At 46.6% G+C, this 23,095-nt stretch overlaps 2 protein-coding genes across 2 annotated transcripts in view; one reads left to right on the top strand and one right to left on the bottom strand.

Annotated features, from left to right (window-relative positions):
* The window catches only part of LOC139047764 (sulfotransferase 1E1-like), a 31,457-nt gene that overhangs the window by 5,683 nt on the left and 2,679 nt on the right, over positions 1-23,095 (bottom strand). Inside the window, exon 2 of the mRNA XM_070521792.1 lies at positions 599-904. Coding sequence (XP_070377893.1) covers positions 599-898 — 300 coding nt within the window. The 5' untranslated portion in view covers positions 899-904. The remainder of the gene's footprint in view (positions 1-598; positions 905-23,095) is intronic.
* LOC135919275 (sulfotransferase 1B1-like) lies at positions 17,050-19,539 on the top strand. Its single transcript, XM_065453010.2, has 2 exons — positions 17,050-17,297; positions 18,223-19,539. Exons 1-2 carry the CDS (start codon positions 17,055-17,057, stop codon positions 19,024-19,026), a joined length of 1,047 nt encoding a protein of 348 aa, XP_065309082.2. The 5' UTR covers positions 17,050-17,054; the 3' UTR covers positions 19,027-19,539.

The following is a 23,095-nucleotide window of genomic DNA, read 5'->3' as shown; positions in this document are numbered from 1 at the left end:
GCGGGATCAAATCCCGGCCACGGCTACTGCCATTCGATGGAGGCGAAATGCAAGAACACCCGTGCACATAGGTTTAGGTGCACTCAAAGAATGCCAGGTGGTCAATATCAATCCAGAGTCCACCACTACGGCGTTCCTCATATCAGGTCGTTGTTTTCGTACGTAATTTCCTAGAATTATTTTTTTTCTCGATGCCCTCGCTGAAACGTGGGAGGCTGCGATCTCCAAGCCTGACCTGGTCGACCAGCGCGAACTAGTCGCCCGGGCCCGGAGGGCGATCCAAGCCAGAGGGTTCCTGTAATAAGGGACCCTCCCACCTCGACTGACAAGTCACTGCTTCAAATAAAGGTTTCATTCTCTCTCTCTCGATGCGTTGCTCCAATTCGAGGGCCTGTCCAATGTGGGTGTGTATATCAGTGAGAGCCGAGTATATACTGTAGAGGGCGCAATTGTTTAACGTTAGTTATGCCTGCTTGCACAAAGTCACACGACGTTATACTACATTTATCGCACAGTCCTATACTATATGTGTTGTAAGATATGAATGCCGACTTCACGTAGTTGCGTTATCTGCGCTGTTTCGAGATCGAGTGCTCACCAGGTCGATGTAGGGAAAGTGCCGCGTCAGCACGTCCTGCACCGGCGGCATGGACCCCTCCTCGACGGCCCCGAGGTTGTGGATGCCCCAGATCAGGTACTGGCACCACGTGGTGCCGCTCTTTGGAAAAGTGGCCAGGATGACGTCACCCGGCCGGGGCTCGTAGCTCAGGGCCTCGCGCGCAAGCCGGGCGTCGCTGAGCGGCAGGAAGGCGACGCCATCCACCACGACGGGGTCGGCTTCGTAGTTGACCACCCCGGGGGTGGCGTCACGGTCGCAGCTGCCGTTCCCGGTCACCATGGTGACCTTAAAATGACGCCAGATGGCTACACTTGTATTCACTCGGGCGTGTTTACGTTGACCACCCCGGGGGTGGCATCACGGTCGCAGCTGCCGTTCCCGGTCACCATGGTGACCTTAAAAGGACGCCAGATGGCTACACTTGTATTCACTCGCCTTCGTAGGCGTGTTTACCACCCCACTCGCCACGCCAGTGTAAGAGGAGTATGCACCCCCCCCCCCCCTCCCGCACACACACACGCACTTCTGAAAGCAGGCACTTTCGGCTGCACGTTGGAAATTCAAACAAAATTAGAATTGAAGCTTAATTTTCTTTCTTCATTGAGGGGACACGTAAGCAATGCTTTTTTTTTTATTGATATGATGTTGGCGCGCAATTTAAGGCGCCGGCTACTCCTTATCTCTTGGGTGGTTCCGTCCTACATCATTCAGGGTTCACGGTTACATATCAAATAATCTTTTCACACAAGCACCAGGACTTATAACGCAACGTTTCCACAGGAAGACTATGACGTAAGGAACACATGGTACCTACAATATACATGGCAAATGTCTCCACACTTATGTAGTCGAAAGTCTAAAAAGTACAAACGATACTGTCGCCTAATAACACATTGTCTAGTCAGCGGGTGGTATACACATCGTGTAAATATATTAGCACATACAATCACAACAGAACAGTCAACATAACATAATTCCCAAACAGATGCATATATAGAGTGACATTGAAATTTGCTACGTGAACCCTGCTCAGGAAGTGAGGATTTTTTCTGCTTCTTGGGGACGCGTTGTAGCAGACGACGGGCGGCATTTGCCGTATACACCTTCGCATTGCGAAAGCCTGGCCCTGGGTAGCTCCCTTCCTAACAAATTTGCGCTTGCGCTACTTGCTTCATACCCTGTTTCTTCAGACAGCCTAACCGTATTTCAAAACAGAGAGAGATAGAGGGATTGGGAAGAGGAAAGGCAGGGAGGTTAACAAGATATTAGTCTCCGGCTTGCTGCCCTACACCGGGGGTGGGAGATAGGGTCTCTGTGTGTGAATATTTGAAAACACAATAAGCTTGCTAAATTTAACCTGCAAAGTAGGGGGAGGGGTCCGGATGAAGTATTATAATCAGCCGCGCTTAACGGTTCGTGTGCCTTATGGCATGAAATACTTGTATTATGAAATGTTCGAACTAATGAATCTCTGTCCAGATATAGTCTACATATCGTTGAGGGTCTCAGTCTTTGATCAGCGCCAAAAATCTAATCAAACCTCTTACAAGTCTAACTGTGAAATTTCATTGTGTAATCACTACTTATCGTAGATACGGTTTCTTCGAACATGCAGAGCCATGTCAATACCAGGTATGTCACTTCTGAATTTGTCGATCGCATTTCAAGGCTGCTTCTAAATAAGAGAGAGAGAGAGAGAGAAAGGCAAAGGAAAGACAGGGAGGTTAACCAGAGATTATCTCCGGTTGGCTACCCTGTTCTGGGGGAAGGGAAAGGGGATGCAATAGGTGAGAAAGAAAGAAGGATAAAAAAAAAGGAAAAAAAAACCTAAGCACACACACGCACGTACACACGAACTATTTCTGTGGGCACTGTCACGCAACCCGCAAAGGCATTCCTAGTCTTACGCAGTGTCACCGTACAGTACTGCGCCACACAGTGTACTGTCACAATTTGTCAGAAAGTCCCGTGTCTTTCAAGTATCGCAGCAGCGCCTTCATAGCGGATCGCGCTGATGTTCGCGTAGGCCAGGTTCCAAGGATCTTGTCTTCTGTCATTGGGCGCTTGTCCAGTTTGTCTAAGGTGGCTGAGAGGACAGTTCTTTGTAGGTTAAAACGAGAGCACTGACAAAGAAGATGCTCGATCGTTTCGTTGCACCCGCAGAAGTCACACAGTGGGCTGTTGGCCATTCCGATAAGGAAAGAGTAGGCATTTGAAAATGCTACTCCAAGCCATAGACGGATAAGAAGGGTGCAGTCACGTCGTGGAAGCTCGGACGGAATATGGAGCCGTAAATTAGGGTCCAGAGTATGGAGGCGTGCACTTGTGAAATCGGTTGAATTCCACTGGGCTAATGTCAGGTCACGCGCAAGTGTGACAAGTTTTTTCGCTGCGTCGGCTCTCGAAAGAGGAATGGCAACGCAGTTGACGCCGTCATGGGCAGATCGGGCAGCTGCGTCTGCTCGATCATTGCCATGTATGCCACAGTGACTAGGCAACCACTGATATATTATATCGTGTCCTTCATCAACTAGTCGATGGTGGACTTCTCTGATCTCTGCGGCGAGCTGCTCATGTGATCCATGGCGCAGTGCTGAGAGTACACTCTGTAGGGCTGCCTTGGAATCGCAGAAGATTGACCATGCCTGGGATGGTTCCTCCTTAATAAAATGAAGAGCCGCACGCAGGGCTACGAGTTCAGCAGCTGTCGTTGATGACACATGTGACGTCTTTAGCTGTATCTTGACGGATCTTCTTGGTATCAGCACAGCGGCAGCTGCGCTTGCAGATGTAACTGAACCGTCGATGTAAACGTGTACGCGGCCACTGTGCACCTCATTTAAATGTTCTAACGTGGCCTGCTTAAGGGCAAACGAGGACATGTTGGCTTTCTTCATGATTCCTGGGATGGTGAGGTGTATGTCAGGTCTGTGCAGGCACCATAAAGGTAAGGATGGTCTTGCTGCAGGCATGTAGTTCGATGGCAATGAGGGGCGATTGGCATGAATTAAACGACTGAAAGTTGTGTGTGGCCTTTCTGTGGGTAGAGCGGCAAGATGGTGAGAAGGTAATCGGGCAACGTGCCGAATATGCGCCCTGAGAGCGTCGGTTGCCAAGTACGTTGATATTGGGTGATCTCGAGCTATGACGATCGTTGCCGCTGTAGACGCACACCTCGGAAGACCGAGACACGTCCTTAGGGCCTGAGCTTGTAGTCCCTGGAGTACACGCAGGTTTGTTTTGCAGGTGTTGCCAATCACAGGGAGGCTGTATCTTGCGAAGCCGAGGAACAAGGCGTTATACAGCTGCAGCATTGACCGCACCGAAGTGCCCCATGACTTTCCGCCGAGAAATTTGAGGAGATGTATTATTGTCAATAATCTCTTCTTCAGGTATGAAAAATGCGGGCTCCATGATAGGTCTCGGTCAATAATTACCCCTAAAAAGCGGTGTTTTCGTGCATTTGCTACTGCTTGCCCATTGACCTTTACACTGTAACGCTTCATTTCCTTCCGAGTGAATGTAACAAGGCAGCATTTCTCTGAGGACAGCTCTAAGTTCTGTTTTCGCAAGTACAGAGATGTTATCGTAGCTGCCTTTTGCAGCCGTGCTCGTACCTGCAGCCGTGTTACGGCAGACGCCCAAATGCAGATATCGTCGGCATATATTGATACCTGAACTGTGTTGGGCAAGGATCGGACTAGGCCAACGAGCACTAGGTTGAAAAGCGTCGGGCTTAACACTCCGCCTTGTGGTACTCCACGGCACGTTTGGTGTTGAGTCGTGGCGCCATCCTCGGTCATCACGAAGAAATGCCTGTCGGTCAGATAACTGCACAGCCACTGAAAAGTGCGGCCACCGATTCCGGCTTCAGTAAGAGCATTTATAATGGCATAATGTGCTATATTATCATAGGCGCCTTTTATGTCTAGGAATAATGCAGCAGTGAGTCGTTTCCGGCGTTTTTGATGCTGAACGAATGTAACCAAATCGATGACATTATCTATGGATGAGCGCCCACGCCGGAAGCCAGCCATAGCATCTGGGTACACTTTGTAACTTTCCAGGTACCATTCCAGGCGAGTCAAAATCATTCGTTCCATTATTTTCCCTATGCAGCTGGCCAGAGCGATGGGGCGGTACGATGACAAGTTTAACGGTGATTTGCCAGGTTTGAGAAGTGGAACCAAGCGGCTGCATTTCCAGTCACGTGGAACCAAACCGTTGCGCCAAGACTCGTTGTAATGGTTTAGTAGCATGAGTCGTGCTGTCTGCCCAAGATTGGCGAGCGCCGCATACGTAACCCCGTCCGGGCCAGGTGACGAAGAGCGCCTGCAAGTCGCCAGTGCCGCTTCAAGCTCCTCCAGCGAAAAAATTACATCCATGCGGGAATCCCGTGGCACAGGAGTAGCACATGGTGTAATTGCGCGTTGGGACTGCAAGCTGGAAAGTCTGGAGCAAAATTCTTCAGCAATGTCAATTTCGCTGCGACCTTGGTGCAAAGCGAGGGCTTTGAAAGGGACACGCTGTTGTGGTGATACGCGAAGCCCACGCACGGTTCTCCATATTTGAGATAATCGCTGACGTGGATCCAAGGACTCACAGAAACGTTTCCATCTTTGAGATTGTAGTGCATCGATGCGACGTTGAATCTTCTTTTGCATCCGCCTTGCCTCTCGGAGATCATGGATGGATTTAGTTCTCCTGTATCTTCGTTCAGCCCGCCGGCGAATTGCTCGTAGTCGCTGCAATTCTGCTTCAAATTCTGCATATTTCGGGAAAGGCTGGAAACTACGCGTAGCCTCTTGCATGGCTTTTTGAATTTCGTGTTCCGGACTTGAAGGGTTCCCTTGCTGACATACTCCCTCCATGTGCGACCGAAACGCCGACCAGTCAATTCGCCGGAGCGTCATGGAGGAGTATTTCGATAGTCCCTTGATCTTCAGGTACGTCGGAATATGGTCGCTTCCATGTGTTTCAATGTCTGTAAACCATTGCACGTTTCTTTCAAGAAGCCGAGAAACCAGGGTCAAGTCTAGGCAGCTGCTGTAGGTAGGCCCGCGTAAATATGTCGGACTACCATCGTTGAGGCAGTAAAGGTCGTGCTGTGTGGCAAAGGATGCTATTCGCCTTCCCCTGGAGTCCATCTTCAGGCTCCCCCAAAGCGGATGGTGAGCATTAAAATCTCCTGTGAGAATCGTAGGGCCGGGTGTTGCTGATAGCACGTCGTGTAGTCGTTTAGAGTCGAAGCCACTTGAAGGAGCAATGTACACAGCAACGAGTGTGAACGTAAGCTTATTCGATTTCACGATTAAACAAACGTACTGGTTGTCGTCGTGAGGCGGAACTGGGTGCAACACGTAAGTCAGATCACTTCTAATATATACAATTACCTTGCTTACATCACCACAGGTAGAGGACATGAATGCCTCATAGCCAGAAATACGTATAACATTCTGCACGTTCGGTTCGCAAATTACAAGGATGGGAAAACGGTTTTCGAAGACAAAATGTCTAAAATCTGAAATTCTTGATTTGAGACCACGGGCATTCCACTGCAGTAAAGATGCTTTCTTGACTTCCTTGTAGAAGGGCAGCGAGGGGCGGGCCATGGTGCTATGCGATGCTTTCAAGTACTGGAGTCAGCGCGTCCAATACTTGCAGTGCGCTACGAGCAGCTGGAGTGTCCATGTTCGTCAGTAGCAGACGCATGACATTCGTGAGCGATTTGAGCATGGCAATGACTTGTGAGTCCTTGTCTCGCATTTGGTCAACTGTAGTGACATTTGACTGTAAATGGCGAGTCATTTGCTGTGGCTCTGGCGCGTGGCATGTTCTCGGCAGTGCCGGCCACGCATCACTTGATGAAGCATGGCCACTTCTTTCGTTGACATTCGTGCTCTTACTCGAGACAGATGGAACAGCAGGTGGCGTTGCCGGACGAGACATTTCCCTTGAACCGGAAGAGGGTTTCATGGACTTTCGTTTCCGGGAGCGATGTCGCCTTATCGCTTCAGAAGCATCTCTGTGTGACGATCCGTCTCTGGCCATTTTTCTCAAGATTTTCTGCTCTTTCTTTAGGCGTGGACAGTCTTTTGAGGACGCAGCGTGCGATCCTTGACAATTTGGGCACTTGAGCTCTGTTGCACGGCAAGTGTCGGTATCGTGATGTTCGGAACATCGTGGGCATATCGTTGTATTTCGGCAGACAGCACTCACATGTCCAATTCTTTGACACCTTCTGCACTGAAGTGGTTTTGGTACGAAAGGTCGTACCACATGACGAAAGTGGCCGACCTTTACATGTGATGGTAGGCAGTCACCTTTAAACACGAGCCTTACACAGGTCGACTTGCCAAGGCGCCGAGCTTGTAGTAAGGCAACACCATCTGTCGCAGGTTTGATTAAAATTGGCAGGTCGCTGTCGTTAATGGATGTGTCAATGTCATAAACAACACCGGCCGTTGTTTCGTTGTCTTGCGGAATGAGGTAGTGGACATTAATGTTGCCCAGGAGCTTGACTACCATCAAAGCATTGATTGCGCTTCGGTTGTGGACGTCAATAGCCAGGATGTTCTTTCGAGTATTAATTCTGATATCTTTGATTTCTCCTGGGACAAGAGCCTCCAGAGAAACGGAAATAGCTTGTCGATTAAGGCGGTTGAGGTTGTCGGCGGGTGCGTCCGGCACAAAAAGAATTGTGTGCGCCGATGGCCTGCGCTGTGGAATGACGGTAGACTTACTTGACGAAGACCGTCCGCTGATGTTTCTTCTCTTGGCCTTCCGGTGTACCACTCTTTCGAAGCCTTCGTCATCTGAGGCGTCATCGCTTGAGTAGGAGTACAGCGCAGTGTCCTCGCTGTCAGCTTGACTCGGTGGGCAATTTCTCTTCCTCGGGCCGGTACCTGACGAAGCAGTCACGTCGCGTCGGCATTCTGCCGACTCCACTTCCATTGCCGTGGCAATGAGAGCGGCGTCTCCCAGTAAAACACGGGAAAAAGCCGAAAATACTGCAGCGCGAAGGAATAGTGGTCTCTACGAGAATCACTTCGTCTTCCTCCGCCCTTCTAAATAAGGTTTACACTTGCAGTTATTTCCTAGCAGCAGCAGATATTTCATATCTTGTAGAAATGGGGGTCACTTTTGCTGACGTTTACAGAAAATTTGAACTTTGTGGCCGGCGTATATGCTCCGAAAGCAGTTACTTAATGCGCGCTGTATTCCAATTTTTATTAGTTATACACGGCGTTTAGTTGTTTTCCCCCGGTATGCTTAGTAAACTATGCGGGGCACGGTGTTTGTATTTCTTCAAAGACCGAACCAATGTTTTGAAAGACGAACGATAAGTGTTTATTCTGTGTAGGTTCATTACAGCCACTGTAGAAATTTACTAATGCGAGCGTTCCAGGGTGCCATACTGTCACTAATCGAAATGTTTCCTTGGTTCCTTAAACAAAAGCACGACCAGATACGGATTTGAAATTCCGTGAAAGTAGGATGAACTTTAGGTGCAATATACGTCGCGAAGCTTTCATTTTCCTGGTCGTAATGCCCACGTGGGAGACAATCGCTAAACTCTAGTTCTCCCATGTGTTTTCGTACATCATATGAGATTCCCAGTTTGTTTCTCTGGTGTCCTGGGTGAGCCGAACAAGTCATCTTGCTTATGTCTGGGGAGAATTATGGGCATGATATGGGCAATGGGTAGGCAGTGTCCCAAATAGGTCGGTTAAATGCGGTTTTCCCAGCAGAATACGTATGCAAGTTGCCCGTAGCGTTATTAGCGTGTTTTAAGATCGGTGTAAAACGTAGGTTCCTGCGTTGGCATAATCGCAGCTTCAACTCAGTAGAAGCCCGCAAATGCACGCGAAAATTGCAGCGCGATTGGCACCTCGAGGGACTTTGCATGCATTTGCGGGCTTCTTTCACCCTTGGAAGAACGCTGTTATGCAGCGTGTATTGGGCAACAGAAAGCTGTATCGGTAGTATTTCATGTTGCTTTACAAATTTCTCATTGACGCTTTTCACCTAATTTTAATGTTTGAGAAGTTGATTAGGTAATTAGGACTAATTATCAAATTAGGTGGAACGAAAAAATAATAATTTGGATAGCTCTAAGCGACGGCAAACAACATTACCCTGGTTCTGTCCAGTTATGTGGCATGTGCATATTTTAAAACTCTAGCTAAATTTAGCCGGAACACCCTGTATATAGTCACAATCATAAGCCAACAGACAATGACGGCAAGGACAGTATCGGAGTAATTATTCACGTATTTTAACTGCAGTAATTAAATGATAAAGATATTACATGAAAGTGGATGAAAAACCAGACGGATGACACACACGCATATATATATATATATATATATATATATATATATATATATATATATATATATATATATATATATATAGGCGGGACAGCAGCAGAGCGAAGCCACCCAAAGGCGCGATCCTCCATCCAGGCGATGTCATTAAAGCAGGAAAGATAATCTGCACAAATACTGACTCACTCGTTTTCACACGTTGAAAAGAAACCGTGAAGACGCCTTTTGAAGCACTCCTCGGAATTCCGTAACAGATGTACAGTACATCAACTTCTGCACGTGCGCTGCTAAATAAAAACGGCTGTAGTAACAATGATTTTTGCCCTGCGCAAGGAAGGGGCAGCCCGGCTGCGTTCACGTTTCTCCGAACTGACAGCGGCGGCGCCGGCATCAGCACCGGCTGCATACGCGGCAACTGATGACGCAACAGGGCATCGACCACGGAAAGTCCTGACGCGTCTGGACACGCGCGTATGTGTAGCTGTTGGGCACTTCTGCAACGCCCGGTTCGGTCGCGCGGTCTCGCCGTCTGTCGTTCCGCTGTAGGTTGCAGATGGTTGCAGAGCGTCTGCGCACTCACAAATCGCCACCTCCTCGCCTCCCCCCCCCTCCTACGCAAAAAGAAGGACGGGTTAAGCGAAACAACAGTCAACCGGCGTATACTCCCCACACAACATAGAATCCCCCCCCCCTCCTCCTCCTGAATGCGCGTGCCTTGACCTAGTGGAATAACAGACGACTCGATCCGTTGTATCTTGCAGCGCTTGCGGGCGTAGTTGTTGGCCGTATCGTACGAGATAAGGTGACGGCAGAAGCAGCAGCAGACGGCTTTTTACGGCGAAGCCAAGACGGCCAAGGTCGGCAAAGCTGTCGGTACGACTTACAGGGGCCGCATTCTAAAACGATTCCCTTCGGCGACGCTATCGCCTCGGCGATAGTTCACGGTCAGGCGCGCGCTGATTGGTTGTTTTAGCAAAATCGGATGGGCTACGTCATCCGATTTTGCTCGGCCAGCCAATCAGCGCGTGCCTGACGGCGAACTATCGCCGTGGCGATAGCGTCGCCGAAGGGAATCGTTTTAGAATGCGGCCCCAGAAGCGCTAGAAAATTGTTATACGCATGTCTCCCCGGTGTCCTGGCAGATCCGAATGGTACACGAAGTTTGCAGGGAATAGGGGTCACAGCTTGGGCGATGGGCGGAAAAAGCTTAAATCATAGCAGATGAAGCTAAGATCTTTGGAGAACATTATGAAAAAAATGGGCCCTGAACCGTTAAACGTGTGCTTCAACGAAGCGCAGGTAATGTTTGCTCGGTTTGCCGGAACAACAGAATATGACACCGAGTACCACTTTGCAATGCATAACAAAAGGCATGCTATGGGAGATCCGTGCAAAAGGTTAAGTGTGTGTGCGTTAATTACGAGATTCGGAACCCCAGAACATATATATATATATATATATATATATATATATATATATATATATATATATATATATATATACATATATATATATAAACGAGAAGAAAGGGGGTTAACCGAGGGACCCGATAATTATTAGTCATGTAATGAGAAGCCAACAAACACTGACACCAAGTACAACATAGGGGAAATGGCATGTGCTTAATAAATGAAATAAGTAAATTTGTAAATTAATGGAAATTAAAGTGGATGAAAAAACAACTTGCCGCAGGTGGGAACCGAACCCACAACATTCGCATGTCGCGTGCGATGCTCTACCAATTGAGCTACCGCGGCGGCGTTTCCCCATCCACTTTCTTGGGTATTTATGTGTACTAGTAGAACCCTGGGAGTGTTAGCCAGCGCCCCCACTCACAGACCTTGGCGGCGGACGTGGAACGTCTCTTTTTTGCCGCAGGCGTCACGAGAACGTGATCTTCTCGGGTGAAGGCAACTGGTCAATAAACCCACATATGCTACCTGAAGGCATCAATGTTGCCGGATTCGAGACCCTCGTTATGGAATAAACGAGAAGAAAGGGGGTTAACCGAGGGACTCCACTGTAATTTCCATTAATTTACTATACTTTATTTCATTTATTAAGCACATGCAATTTCCCCTATGTTGTACTTGGTGTCAGTGTTTGTTGGCTTCTCATGACATGACTATATATATATATATATATATATATATATATATGCAGACATGCAACCATCAGAAAGCTTCACTTGGGCTTCAATAGGACTGTGTTTTTGCGGAAATGCGCAAGTATGTGTATGTCTATAAAATACAGTGTCCAAGCTAGCTTTAGCCAGATCGAGTTTACAGATATGCAAATGCCACGTAGCTGGACAGAACAAAAGGAATGTTGCTTGCCGTTGCTTGTAGATAATCAAGCTATCTTTTTTTTTCATTCTGCCGAATTAGATAATTGGTCTTAATTAATTTATGAACTTCTCAAATATAACAATTAGGTCAAAAGTGTCAAAGAGAAAATTGTAAAGCAACACAAAACTCCCGATAACTCCCTCGAGCGGCTAGTCGCGCAGCAATTTTGCGTGCATTTGCGGGTTCTTTCACGCTCGAAAAAACACTTTTATGTAGAACGAACAGAAAGCTGTACCGGGAGTTTTTGATGTCGCTCTACTATATCCTCATTGACACTTTTCATTCAATTACAATATTTGAGAAGCCGAATAATCAATTCAGACTAATTATTTCATTCAACGGAATGAAAAAGAAAAATACTTTGAATATCTCGATCCAAGCGACGGCAAACAACGTTACCTTGACTGTGTCCAGCTACGTGGCATTTGCATATCTTTAAAACTATGGCTGAAGTTAGCTGGGACGCCCTGTATATCTTGAGAGCGTCTGCGGAGGTGTTAAGGATGCCTTTGTTACTCCATCTGTGTTCTTACTGCGGCCCTTGTAAATGTTTCCCGGCCGAGTGTACACGAAGGTGATAAAGTTTTAGTGCGATTGCATTACATAACTGCATGGTTTAATAGAATTGACATTCAGGTGCTGACACCCGGGCCAGCTATCGAGGATGGCTATAGAACATTACGATCCGCGGAGTGTCGGCATATCCTTTCAGAAGGACGCTGAAAAGCCATGACGAAAGGACTCCAGAGTAACAGCAAATTTGTTTAGATTGCGAAAGTGTTCTTTCAAAACATCTTTTTTGCGTTATTTTGTCAAAATAAAATAAAAAACGGTTGTTTGTGTGTGTGTGTGTGTGAGAGAGAGAGAGAGAGAGAGAGAGAGAGAGAGAGAGAGAGAGAGAGGGGGGGGGGGGAAGTACCTTTCGGAACCTTAACGCCGGTACATTACAGCGGGGCGTCGCTGATTCTAGTCTTTTCTGACGTGAAGCGTCATTCATTTCCGTCAGCATAGGGTAGTTGCATGATGAAGCCGCACATAACGTTACAGGTATGTAACGAAAACATGTGCTATTCATATCTCTTAAATATTTTGCGACCGTACAATAGACACGTGTCTTAAAGAGGAAGCTCTAGCTCGGGCCCAACTCCGACGCGGCCTATTCAAATACATGTAAAACGCAAGAACATTTTTTCTGAGATAACCGCAGGACCGATTTTAGTGAAATTTGTTGCATCTGAGAGAGAAAGTTAAATTCTAGTGACTGATGGTAGCAGAATCTTGATTTAGGGCTTTAATTTTGTTACAAGAGTTTTAAAACATTCGAAAGTTTGAAAAATATAGAAGCACGAAGTTCACAAATTAATAGCTCTGCATCAAGAACAGATATCTCGGTTCTGTAAACGGCATCCATTAGATCATTCAAAGTGGACACATTAGATTAGTCAATATATATCTTACGTGAATTTGTTATGTTTTGTACAAAAGTTCTGCAAAAGCTGTATTTCCACATTATTAATTTTTTTAAAGATTAATGTGTAGCATATCAATTTTGTCCGCTTCGGATGTACTATTAAATACAATTCACAGAATTGTGGTATCACTTTTCATTGCTGAGTTACAGAGTTGTAAACGTGATAGTTTCTTTTTCTGAAAATTTTCAATTTTTGCTCATTTCTAACAAAAAAATTGACGACATAAATAAAAAGTTCGAGACCGACAGTCACTACATTTTATGTTTTTCTTTTAAATGTAACAAACCTCGCCAAATTTGGTGCAATGGTTGCCGAGAAAAACGAATTCTCCACATTGAAAAAAAGAAACGAATTGAAAACACGTATACAGCTGTGTTCAGATATCGCAGTTAGGGAGTAACGTAATAGTCGGCGACCTTTTTTCCGCTCCACACAAGTTTTGACAGCTTTCGCGGGAGACCTGCTCCCATTCTACACCAAGAATTCCTTGTAGTGTAAAAAATCGGAACCAGTTTGTGCAATGCCTACGTGAGGTCGTCTACCTGATCCATCTGTCGTGTGGACTTCGTTACGTGGTAGAAACAGGCGTATTTGTGGGTTGATGTCTTAATGATCGGTTACTAGAACACGCGTGCAACGTGAGAAATGGCAAAGACGGTTTTTTTGGCTATTCTCACAGACATGCGGCTGTTCCCCTGCCTTTGAGAACACCTATGTGCTACACAAACACCGAAATGAACGCACTCGAACTATTCTGAAAGCAACCCGAATGACGGGCCAACTGGAATATTGTGTCAGTAAACCATCAATAGCTCTGTCTGATAAAGCGCTCTTGTTTCGTGAGAACCGCATGTGTGCATTGTAGTAGCGATGATTACTTGTGCAAGGTTTAACTTTCTTTCGTGTTTAATATGTTCTAATCTTTGCTCTTTCTCCATTCGTTTTATCTGCTTTGCTCATGAAAACCAGAGCTTCACTTCCTTGCTCTTGCCACTTCAATGTTTTCGATAATGGAGTTCAGTTATAAGTCAGCGTTCACCCGTGTCCCCTTTTTTGTTGTCCCTGTTCTTGCCGTTGCGCTGTAGACCTTCGGTTATATCAGCATTGAAGACGTACATGTGTACTCGGCTGATAGGCTAGCTGAAAATTTTACACTGCCGGTTGCACAGCCAAGAAGGAGCGCCTTGGAACTTTCCAACGGTGTTTGATGGAGATGCACCCCTCAAGTTTTCTGGGTGCCGTAGACTACGCTCAAAGGACGGACTTAGAACCCACGGACTGCCAGAGAAAAAGCACACCGCTCTTGGGCTTTAGCATATACATGGAGAACGTAGGTGGTGAAGCCAGTCTGAACCAGGGCTGGGCGAAGATACTTTCCAATTGTATACTGATACGATACAACATACTCGGGCTACGTGTATGTGAGATACAGATACAAGATACTACCGCAATTATTGTATCCGATACGACACTTTCCATTTGTATCTTAAGATACTTCGATACATTAACAAATTTCTTATTATAGATGTATATAATGTAGCAGCAAACTCATATGCACCAGAAATGTTTCCTTGGAAATTTCTTAACTCCGACCAACCTTGTTTCACTTGAATGAAATGTATATTACTAATTCAAAATTCTTGTCTTTCTTGCTCAAAGTATATTATTTTCATTCCGAAACAATGTGTGAAACTCATTAGACGCAAGACAACCCCATTCTTGCGTTCTTCAGATTCCGTCACAAAGCACCGCGCAAGAGATACTTCGATTAGCCACTATAGCGGCAACAGAATTTGCACGAAAGGCGCCGCACGCATTGACGTACGCAGCACAGTAGGGTGGCTACGAGCAAGTGTCATGGCATCAACGAAACTAAGATTAACAAAAAAATACAAAAGGTCGACGGCGCGCAAACGTTCGCGCGCTTATTTTTGTCCAGAAGGCGCGTGCGCCCCCACGTGACTCTGCCCCTCCAATAGGGACGCGCAGACCTCATCGCCTGCCCTCGCTGGAGGTTTCTAGCCGAAAGATTAAAGAATTTCCCCGCCTTTTGCTTTATTTGGGCGGCTTACTGTAGCAGACTGAGAAGCGCTGTTCAGCCAAGTTTATAGTTTCGCATGGTGATGTTGCGATAGCAGTATCTTGTATCCTAAGATACACGACACATTCTTTGATGTATCGTAAATACGGATGCTGATACACGTCTTGCCAGACGCATCGTGATACAAATACAAGATACACAAGAAATATCTAAGATAGAACCTAAGGTACATGTATCTTCGATGCTGCCCAGCCATGGTCTGAACAGAGTTTTACACTTTATCCCTTTCGACGCTTCCCCGTTTCATGCGACTGCTATATTTTCGGCCCCAAAGTAGTCATTCGAAGACTCCTTAGCAAAGTTCAGAATGGTCGTTTGTAAGCGCATCGGTGCCTCCGTTTCAAAGGGAGCACCAGACCGCAGCGCGCCAGAGCCATCTACCGCAAATGGAAGGAAAGCTTGAGAGCGAATGCGGCAAGAAAAGTGAAGGTTCTAATCTTCACTTTCACTTCCCTTGTACCCATCTACGCATTGTAATTCTTATCGCTGTTCCACGTTGAGCACACTTTTCATTTCAATACAAGGAAGTGAGTAGTAAACATTCGAACGAAACAAGGGACGAGTGGATGGTCACGACCGAAGCTGTATAAAACGGGTTTCGTTGAGTGGTGACGACGCATTCGTTGGGAGCTTCTAGACTGGTTTGACCGGGTAAGCTAAGCACTTGTTGGTCCGTTACTGTAGTGAATGCCATGGCCGCCGCTTCGAGTACGAGCTTTATTTAGGCGAGTTTGTGGAGTAGTTGGCCCCAGCTGTACTTTTTGAACATGTTCGTCCCCCCCCCCCCCCCCTAAAAAAAAACGTGGTTAAGACAGACGTGTCCAGAGGTTTTCGTTGGAGAAACGCTTGAAACGGTGTGCCCGCGGCAACGCCCAAGAGCCCGTTTACTTGTGCCACTGATCAAGTTTTGATCGATCTTACTTGATTTTGGTTCGAGGTTCGGCCAAGCTCGATTAGCTATCTGCAGACGACTTTCACACCTTCCAGGAGAATCCGCTTTTCTGACTCACTGAACATTCTCTTACACCCGTATCGCACGTCTGAGAACATAACAAAGCTTTAGTGCATAAAATTGTGAGCATAATGAAACGAGGTTTGTGAGCAGACGCTATCGACGCTACGTGCCTTCTTTAACACCACTACGTTTGCACAGTTTTCAGTCACAATAATGATGCGCTCAAGGTTGTTAATTTTTTCCGCAGAGTCGGACGAATTATGCCTGGACAATTGGAATTCCATCACTAGCAGCACTTTTCGCGAATTAAGAAAGCTAAAAACATTGTACGTTACAAACAATTATGAAAAAAGCAATTCTCGAAGCTCGACAGAAATAATCGTGTCTTGAAAAACAAGCCGCTGCGAGCGTATATATAATGTGGGCGCATCATTCGGGTCAAACAAATCGGAACATTTTGCTTATTTGCAAAATCACCTGATCTAAGCTCAGTATATGTATATATATGTGATCCAGGCTAGATTCCAGCCTTCTTGAGCTTTGTCTATGAGTCAGAACTTTAACGGGGTTTCAGACGAGATAGAAAACTTGTTCAATAGTTCAGACTTTCACGCAAGATTTTGACGACCTTCTTAGCCTGCACGTGCCCACAAATAGACGTTTCGGGCGGGTTGTGAAGTCCTGTCCGTAAGTGAATATTTCGGGCAAGGTTAGGCGAAGTTGGGAAACTATCTGGAGGTAGTACTTCAGCGCAAGCTGTTAGTATTGTCTCAGGAAATCAGAATTTCGCCCACGCTCTCGGGCAGGTAATGCAGCCGAATCTAAGGCTTGAACCTTCTGGCAAATTCACTAATTTTCTCTCTCTCTCGCTCTATCTATCTATCTATCTATCTATCTATCTATCTATCTATCTATCTATCTATCTATCTATCTATCTATCTATCTATCTATCTATCTATCTATCTATCTATCTATCTATCTATCTATCTATCTATCTATCTATCTATCTATCTATCTATCTATCTATCTATCTATCTATCTATCTATCTATCTATCTATCTATCTATCTATCTATCTATCTATCTATCTATCTATCTATCTATCTATCTATCTATCTATCTATCTATCTATCTATCTATCTATCTATGAAAGCAACTTTGCATCTTTTCCGTGTCAAGAAATCGAGCATGTCGAAGGACTCCCAAGGAAGCGAGCCAGTGCCTCGCACCATGGTCCTCGACCTTGTCGACGGTGTGCTCGTGCCTCCGAATTCTTTCCGTCGCGACGTCCTCAGGGACGCCCTCAAGTACGAGGCACGCCCCGACGACATCTTCCTGGCGACCTACCCAAAGACCGGGGCCACTTGGACCCAGTACACCCTGTGGTGCCTTCTCAACCTGGACAGCGACAAGATGCAGACTATGCCCACGTTCACAGAAATCATGACGAAGCATGCGCCCTTCCTGGAACTGGTAAGCTTTGTCTCCGACTTCGTCGCCATCCGCACGGCTTGCTACGCAGCTACGGCATTTTAGTCGACTGATTGATTGATTCGTTGATTGATGGATGGTGTTATTTGACGTGGCTTTTTCGTCGGGACACACTGAAGGGATGAGTGCTCTGTGGAGCTGGCAAATGTCATGCTCAACGTGGAAGTAATTGAAAACGGCTGTCGCGCCTTTCTCATATATGCGCTCCGATAATTGATTGACGGATTAATTGACTGATTGCGTGACTGACCAAAAATTATCGATTGACTGACTGATCCATTGTTGAACTGGCTGACTGATTCATCGGGTGAACGGCCGATTCATGAGTGATCGACAGGTCAGCTGATTGATCTGTAGATTGGAGTTGACGTTCCAAGATAACAGAGTAGATGTGAAAGATGATTTTGTTAATTAGGTGCCCAGATATACTGCGACCACCTGGGGTTCTTCAGGGTGCATATAAATGTGCGGTAACCGGAACTGCCTCTGGTTAACCTCCCGGCCATTCTATGCATCTCTCTCTCTCTCTAAATCAGAGAAAAGAAGGGCGCTTTTTTTCAATCCGGCTATGCCAGTATGCGGACAATGTTATTTTGAATCTAACCAGCTGCATCGATCGCGTTCCGTTGCAGAACTACATAACCTTCGCTAATGCATCATAGCGGATTGCAACGGCAGTATATATAGCTTCTGTTGCTTCGGAATTATTCATTGCACTTCAACAGTGGAACCTCTTGGTTCCTTTCTTGTTCACTTGGTCGTTTCCTCTTAGAACTCAGTGCTTGGTGAAAGAAGCAAGAGAAGTCTCCCATTTTGCTCGTTTCTAACAATCGCGACGTTTGTGGTGAGTTCAGTAGACAATTTCGAGAAATTATTTGACCGCGCGCCTCTGGTGTCGCTTTCGCAGGTGGGTCGAGAAGTCGTCGAAGCACTCCCGGCACCGCGACTGATCAAGCACCACCTGACTTTCACGGCGTCTCCGTACCACCGCGACGCCAAGTACGTGGTCATCGTGCGCAACCCGTTCGACTGCGCAGTCTCCTTTTACCACCACTGCATAGGAGACCGGGTCAACCTGAGGATGCGCGCCGACACCACCTTCGACGAGTTCTTCGAGGACTTCATGGACGGCCACGTAACGTTCGGCCACTACTTCGAGCACGTCCTCTCCTGGTACGCCCACCGGAACGACCCGAACGTCTTCTTCTTCTACTACGAGCACTTCAAGAGCGACCCCAGGAAGACTGTGCTGGCGCTGGCGAAGTTCGTCGATTCTTCCATTTGGCAGAAGTTGCGCACCAACAAGGCACTGCTGAACGGCCTGTTAGAGCGCATTTCTTTCGCCAACCTTAAGTCGAGTGTCGTGATCGAAGGTGACGTCCACCACGCGTTAAACGACCACAAACATTGCGCTGCAGAAGGCCACGCAAAAGCTAGTGAAACCAAGGCGTCTGGTAAAACTGCAGCAGAGCCAAGGGTCGGTGGTGCAGACGACACCTCGATGACCCCAGATGACCGTGCTAAGAACGTACAGGCACCTGAGGAAGAAATCGTGTCCCTCGGCAACTTTTTTCGCAAGGGTCGAGTGGGCGACTGGAAGGGCTACTTCAAGCCAGAGCAGGAGAGGCGCCTGCGTGACGTGTACGAAAAACGCATGCGCGGAACGGAAATGTGGGACGTTTGGAAGGATTACCTGGATTACCATGACTGAGAGGCCGATGGCAATGTCTGTGCCCTAAAGGATCAACAGAACGGAAATTTGGGCTACGTTTTGTCATTTTATAATAGTGCTACGTGCGATCGCTTACTATGAATAATTAGCGAAGGCTCCACGAGCGTGCAATAGCATCGTATGACACGCTTTTAATTTATAACACTTTTGGCTTTCTATACTGCCGAATGGGAAATAAGCTACATCCCTGTGGATAGCACGTTCTGAGCTCGATGTCGTGGTATCGACCGAGGCGTGGCACTAGCATTTCGATGCAGGCGAAAGGGAAGAAGGACCGCGTACTTAGAATTAGGCACATGTTAAATAACCACAGATGATCAAAATTAAACCGAAGTCCCAAACTACGGCGCGCCTTATAACAAGGTCGTGGCTATAGCACGCAGAACCCCATAATTATGTTTTTAACTGAGTATATTATTGGGCACTAAAGATTACAAGATTTATGCGTAAGTATAAAAGGAGTACTTCGGGAAGGGCTCTATCGTACCTCTCCAATTGAACCTCAATAGACTTAACTGCCTTATAACGCAATAAATCTGAAGTGTCATTTTTTTTGCGCCATAGACTGCTTATAACTCAGCCTTGACTAAGGAAATTTGCTAAGGACGTAAAAAAACCGGGAAAAACTGCAGTTCTTGACTTCTTATGGACTAAGTACTTATATTGCAGTTGACTCGATTATTTATTATTTTAATTATAAAGGGATGCCTCCTTAGCTTCGGCTATGAAAATTCTAAATGGTATACTGACGCAAAAATAACGAGGAAGAAAGCAATGAAGAAAGAAAGTGTATCAACAACGTACCAAACACAAGAACACAAGTCACAAGTGCCCAAATAGTGTACGAGTATTAGCACCAGTGGAGCATTCCAGTAGTCGGGGTGATCATTACTGCAAAAATATACTGCTTTCCGTGTTTAAAATATTGTAACACACCTACCTCTGTGCACATAGGCATGCTCTTCGGGCGCTATGACTTCTTGCGACAGTACTACCATTGTTAACACAAATGTAAAGCCACCATGAATATTTTTTAGAGATCGTAAAGCCGCACATACAATACACAGACGGATACAACCAGTAGTATTGTAGCACTTAATAATTGCTCGTGCAAATGCATTAAACAAGTCCATGACACACGCATACGCTAAAAGAAAGAATAATTGATGCAGTATGTAGGGTAAAAAAATGGCAGTTTAGCTTTTATCGCTAACAACAAAGAAAGCGCGACAGGTGCTCGTGAGCACGATAACAAATACTGATATAGCAGCTACTAGGCACAGAGCAAGGCCCTGGAGGATTTACCGCCGTTCGCACATATCTGCTGTCCAGATGTAAATGGTGTCGAGAGCAAAAAACATAATGGCTCATGCGATTGGAACGGGACGGTATATATCTGTTGCCACAAGTTGACTCGACACCTCGTTTGGAATTTCTTTCGGCTTCTCGTAGTTAAATATTCTACATAATTTGAACGAAAGTGCAGAGCGCAAGATGGGCACGAGGACAAGATAGAAAATTGTACGAGCGCTCTTGTACAGTTCACTAATTTTGTGGTCACGCATCCTGCGGTGAATCTAGCACTATAGATGACTGTCAGGTTGAGGGTCTCGTATAAGTTTTGCAATCTGCTGGGCGGTACACTGGGCCAGTAAAATAAGTTCAATGTCGGGGTTTTGCGTGCAAAAATCCCGGTCGCATTATAAGCCACCCCATGATCGGGGACCCCGAATTAATTTTAACTGCCTATAGCTTCTTTAACGTACATTGAAGTTTAAGCACACGGGCGTCTTCATAGCGAAGCTGTATGTGGCTGGCCGATTCGTCCGCCTGTCACCTGTACGCCGAAAGCTCCTCCGGCGCAACCCCATGCGCATGTGCGAAAACAAAAAGATAAAGAGAGGCGCTCGATTGGTTGTGCCAATAGTGACCTAGTTGCTCTCCGTCGCAGTCGAGCGCGCGCGCGGCAGTTTCTCTCCGCTGCGAAATATGTAGGCCACGCGCCATACGTACTCCTTAGGAGTAGGCAGCCTTCGATCAGCAACGCCGCGAGCAGAACCGGGAGCGAGCTCGTCTACGCCGTGCCCATGCTGCAGCCCAGGCTCTGGAACAGGCTCGTGCAGCCGAGAGCAAGCAGCAACTGCGTACCGAGGATCCGGCAGCCTGCCAAGCCGTCGTTTGAAGAATCGTCGGCATTAACCCAGCGATAAACACCGGGGTCGCACGTTTCAGCTTCTCTGCTTAACCATCTGTACGGAGTGCTTGGGCAGTGATTTTATTTGCATTTCGCCTCCATCGAAACGCGGCAGCCGCAGTCGAACCAGCGACCTCGAGTTCAGCAGCGCAACGTCATAGCCCTTCCGCTGCCGCGGCGCGGTTTATTCTGAGATGTGTATCTGTACAACACACGTCGATAATAAAATTCAGTTGGGAGTATTTACATTTTGTCTTCGTTCCATTCTCGCACTCCTTTCATTATGAATGCAATCTAACTCGTCTTGCTGTAGTAGTCTATAGAACGAGTTAGTGAGTATTCCATTATATTCACCTAACGAACGGCACGCCAATCATAAGTTGATTTGCTCACCGTCCAGCGAAGCATTAAAATAAAGCGGCGCTGCTTACGTAGCTCCATGTAGTCTAAAAGCGAAGCTTTCTCCCCTCGTAGTCTGAAAGCGTAGCTTCTGGCTCATCCCCACATCGTGTGGATGGCTGTCTCGACGACTGTATAAAATTGGGCCGATCCCGAACATGGTGTAATCAAAGGTGGCGGTTCGGTGGGCCAATCCATAGAACCGATACGAGTCTTCGAAAGTTTTACTTCAAAAAGGACCAATGAGAGAAGATTGCGAGACAACACTATCAGGAACAATATAACAACATAGTCGGCCTTCTTGGCAGGCCATCATGAAGGCTTTTCTGTGGAGCGCTACCAGCACATGAATGCGGTGTAAGAGCACAAACACACATGTCCATCCAAAGTGATCAAAGATCAGCCGTAATAGGTACATCATGTCAAACGCAACCGCATGCGTAGAAGATATAGCTAATTCTTTGACAGGGCCAATGACATCGTGCTCACCCACGCTTCGCCGTATGTTTAAACGTCCATGGGAGTGCGTTCGGTGACCAGGTGCGCCAATTCACATTTGTTGGTTCAAAGGATAACTACATCTTGAAGACAGTAAATACAATCGCACCTGTCAAAATAATAATAATATTTGGGGTTTTACGTGCCAAAACCACTTTCTGATTATGAGGCACGCCGTAGTGGTGGACTCGGGAAATTTTGACCACCTGGGGTTCTTTAACGTGCACCTAAATCTGAGTACACGGGTGTTTTCGCATTTCGCCCCCATCGAAATGCGGCCGCAGTAGCCGGGATTCGATCCCGCGACCTCGTGCTCAGCAGCCCAACACCACAGCCACTGAGCAACCACGGCGGGTACCTGTCAAAATGAATCCTTGGCACGAAAACCGCCCGACAAAGATTTGTTCACTTTACCAGCGTGTTCAAAGGGACAGGTTAGTTCATCTTCAGAATAAAAAACAAGAGCAGTGCAACACAGGACGAGCGAGTAAAGAGCGCAGGACACAGCACTTTGTTCTCCCGTGGAGCCGCTCATTCACGCATATGCCAGGTTTCCCTATGTAACTTGTACCACGAGGCAACGTCAATTGAAATATGACACACGCATCGCAAACAACGAAGATATCGGTGCTTGTTTCCGCATCACTAAAACATACAATTTGCTAAAGCTATTACAAACACTAACACGTATACAACCGCTAAAAAAGTAAACGTCAACAGACGTGCGTTCTTGCATAAAATCATCGTTAGTATTTCGAAAAAGAAAATGTTCGTAATTAAGATTTTTGTTCATTGCACGGGAAGGAGTGCTTTCAAGCCCACTAACTGTCTCTGTCGCGCATCGTGCACGTTAGGCTCCAGTTCCATCCAGATCCATCCAGATCCAGAACCATCCAGATCAGGGACGAATGGCGCTGTCTTTTTCATGTAGCTTTCAAGAAAGCGCTCGTTCTACAG

Source organism: Dermacentor albipictus, chromosome 7, assembly GCF_038994185.2.
Source record: "Dermacentor albipictus isolate Rhodes 1998 colony chromosome 7, USDA_Dalb.pri_finalv2, whole genome shotgun sequence".
Lineage (NCBI taxonomy): Eukaryota > Metazoa > Arthropoda > Arachnida > Ixodida > Ixodidae > Dermacentor > Dermacentor albipictus.
This window is presented reverse-complemented; position numbering and strand designations above follow the sequence as displayed.

What these genes read in the sequence shown, in the direction of transcription:
- LOC135919275 (XM_065453010.2), top strand. Translation starts at nt 17,055, where the DNA reads ATGGTCCTCGACCTTGTCGACGGTGTGCTCGTGCCTCCGAATTCTTTC. An exon ending in ATGCGCCCTTCCTGGAACTG is followed by an intron (nt 17,298 to 18,222) that starts GTAAGCTTTGTC and finishes TCGCTTTCGCAG; the next exon opens with GTGGGTCGAGAAGTCGTCGA.